The sequence below is a fragment of the Neophocaena asiaeorientalis genome, unplaced genomic scaffold (genome assembly GCF_003031525.2).
Source record: "Neophocaena asiaeorientalis asiaeorientalis breed wild unplaced genomic scaffold, Neophocaena_asiaeorientalis_V1.1 scaffold606, whole genome shotgun sequence".
Classification (NCBI taxonomy): domain Eukaryota; kingdom Metazoa; phylum Chordata; class Mammalia; order Artiodactyla; family Phocoenidae; genus Neophocaena; species Neophocaena asiaeorientalis.
In genome coordinates this window covers 946,918-947,533 of record NW_020173687.1, presented here as the reverse complement: position 1 = coordinate 947,533, position 616 = coordinate 946,918, and the positions used below count along the sequence as shown (strand labels likewise).

Sequence of the window (616 nt, the reverse complement as noted above, 5' to 3'; positions counted from 1 at the left end):
CTGGAGCCCACCTTCAAAGATCCATTTTAAAAATCGGTTCCCCTTGAGTCTTGCTGTCCTTGCACAGGTGAGACTACCCCGAGCTGTCAACTGATGCGTAGGCAGCCCTGCGAGGTGAGGACCACCCCACCCCACCTCCATTTGTGGATGTGCGCGGAGGCTGCCCTGCCAGCAATGTGTCCGGGCCGGGATCACGCCGGCTCAGCCCCTCCAAAGCCCCATCCTTCCTGCCGCCTGCAGGGGAAGTGCCCGCGCCATCCCGAACTTCCGCGACCGGCAGCGAGGAGGCACCGGCGCGCGAGGGTCTGACCCGCCCGCCCGCGGGAGCGCCAGGTCTGGCCTTTCCGACGGAGTGAGCAGGGCGGAGACCCAAGTTGCGCGCCCCGCCCCGCCCGCCGCGGTGGCCGTCCGGGGGCGACACGTCCTGGGAGTACGCCGGTCGGAAGCGCAGCTGGGACTGACACGTGGACTTGGGCGGCGCTGCCCGGTGGGTCGGCTGGGCGGGAAGGGACCCGGACACCCTGTGCCCACGCCGTCCGCGCCCGATGCAGCCGCCCCCGGATGAGACCCGCAGGGAAGCAGCAGAGGACGCCCAGTGGTCCAGGTGGGGCCTCGC

At 70.1% G+C, this 616-nt stretch overlaps 1 protein-coding gene across 1 annotated transcript in view; it reads left to right on the top strand.

Moving 5' to 3' along the window:
- Positions 1–327: 327 nt before the first annotated feature.
- The window catches only part of SLC17A9 (solute carrier family 17 member 9), a 15,722-nt gene continuing 15,433 nt past the window's right edge, over positions 328–616 (top strand). Inside the window, exon 1 of the mRNA XM_024750157.1 lies at positions 328–604. Coding sequence (XP_024605925.1) covers positions 546–604 — 59 coding nt within the window. The 5' untranslated portion in view covers positions 328–545. The remainder of the gene's footprint in view (positions 605–616) is intronic.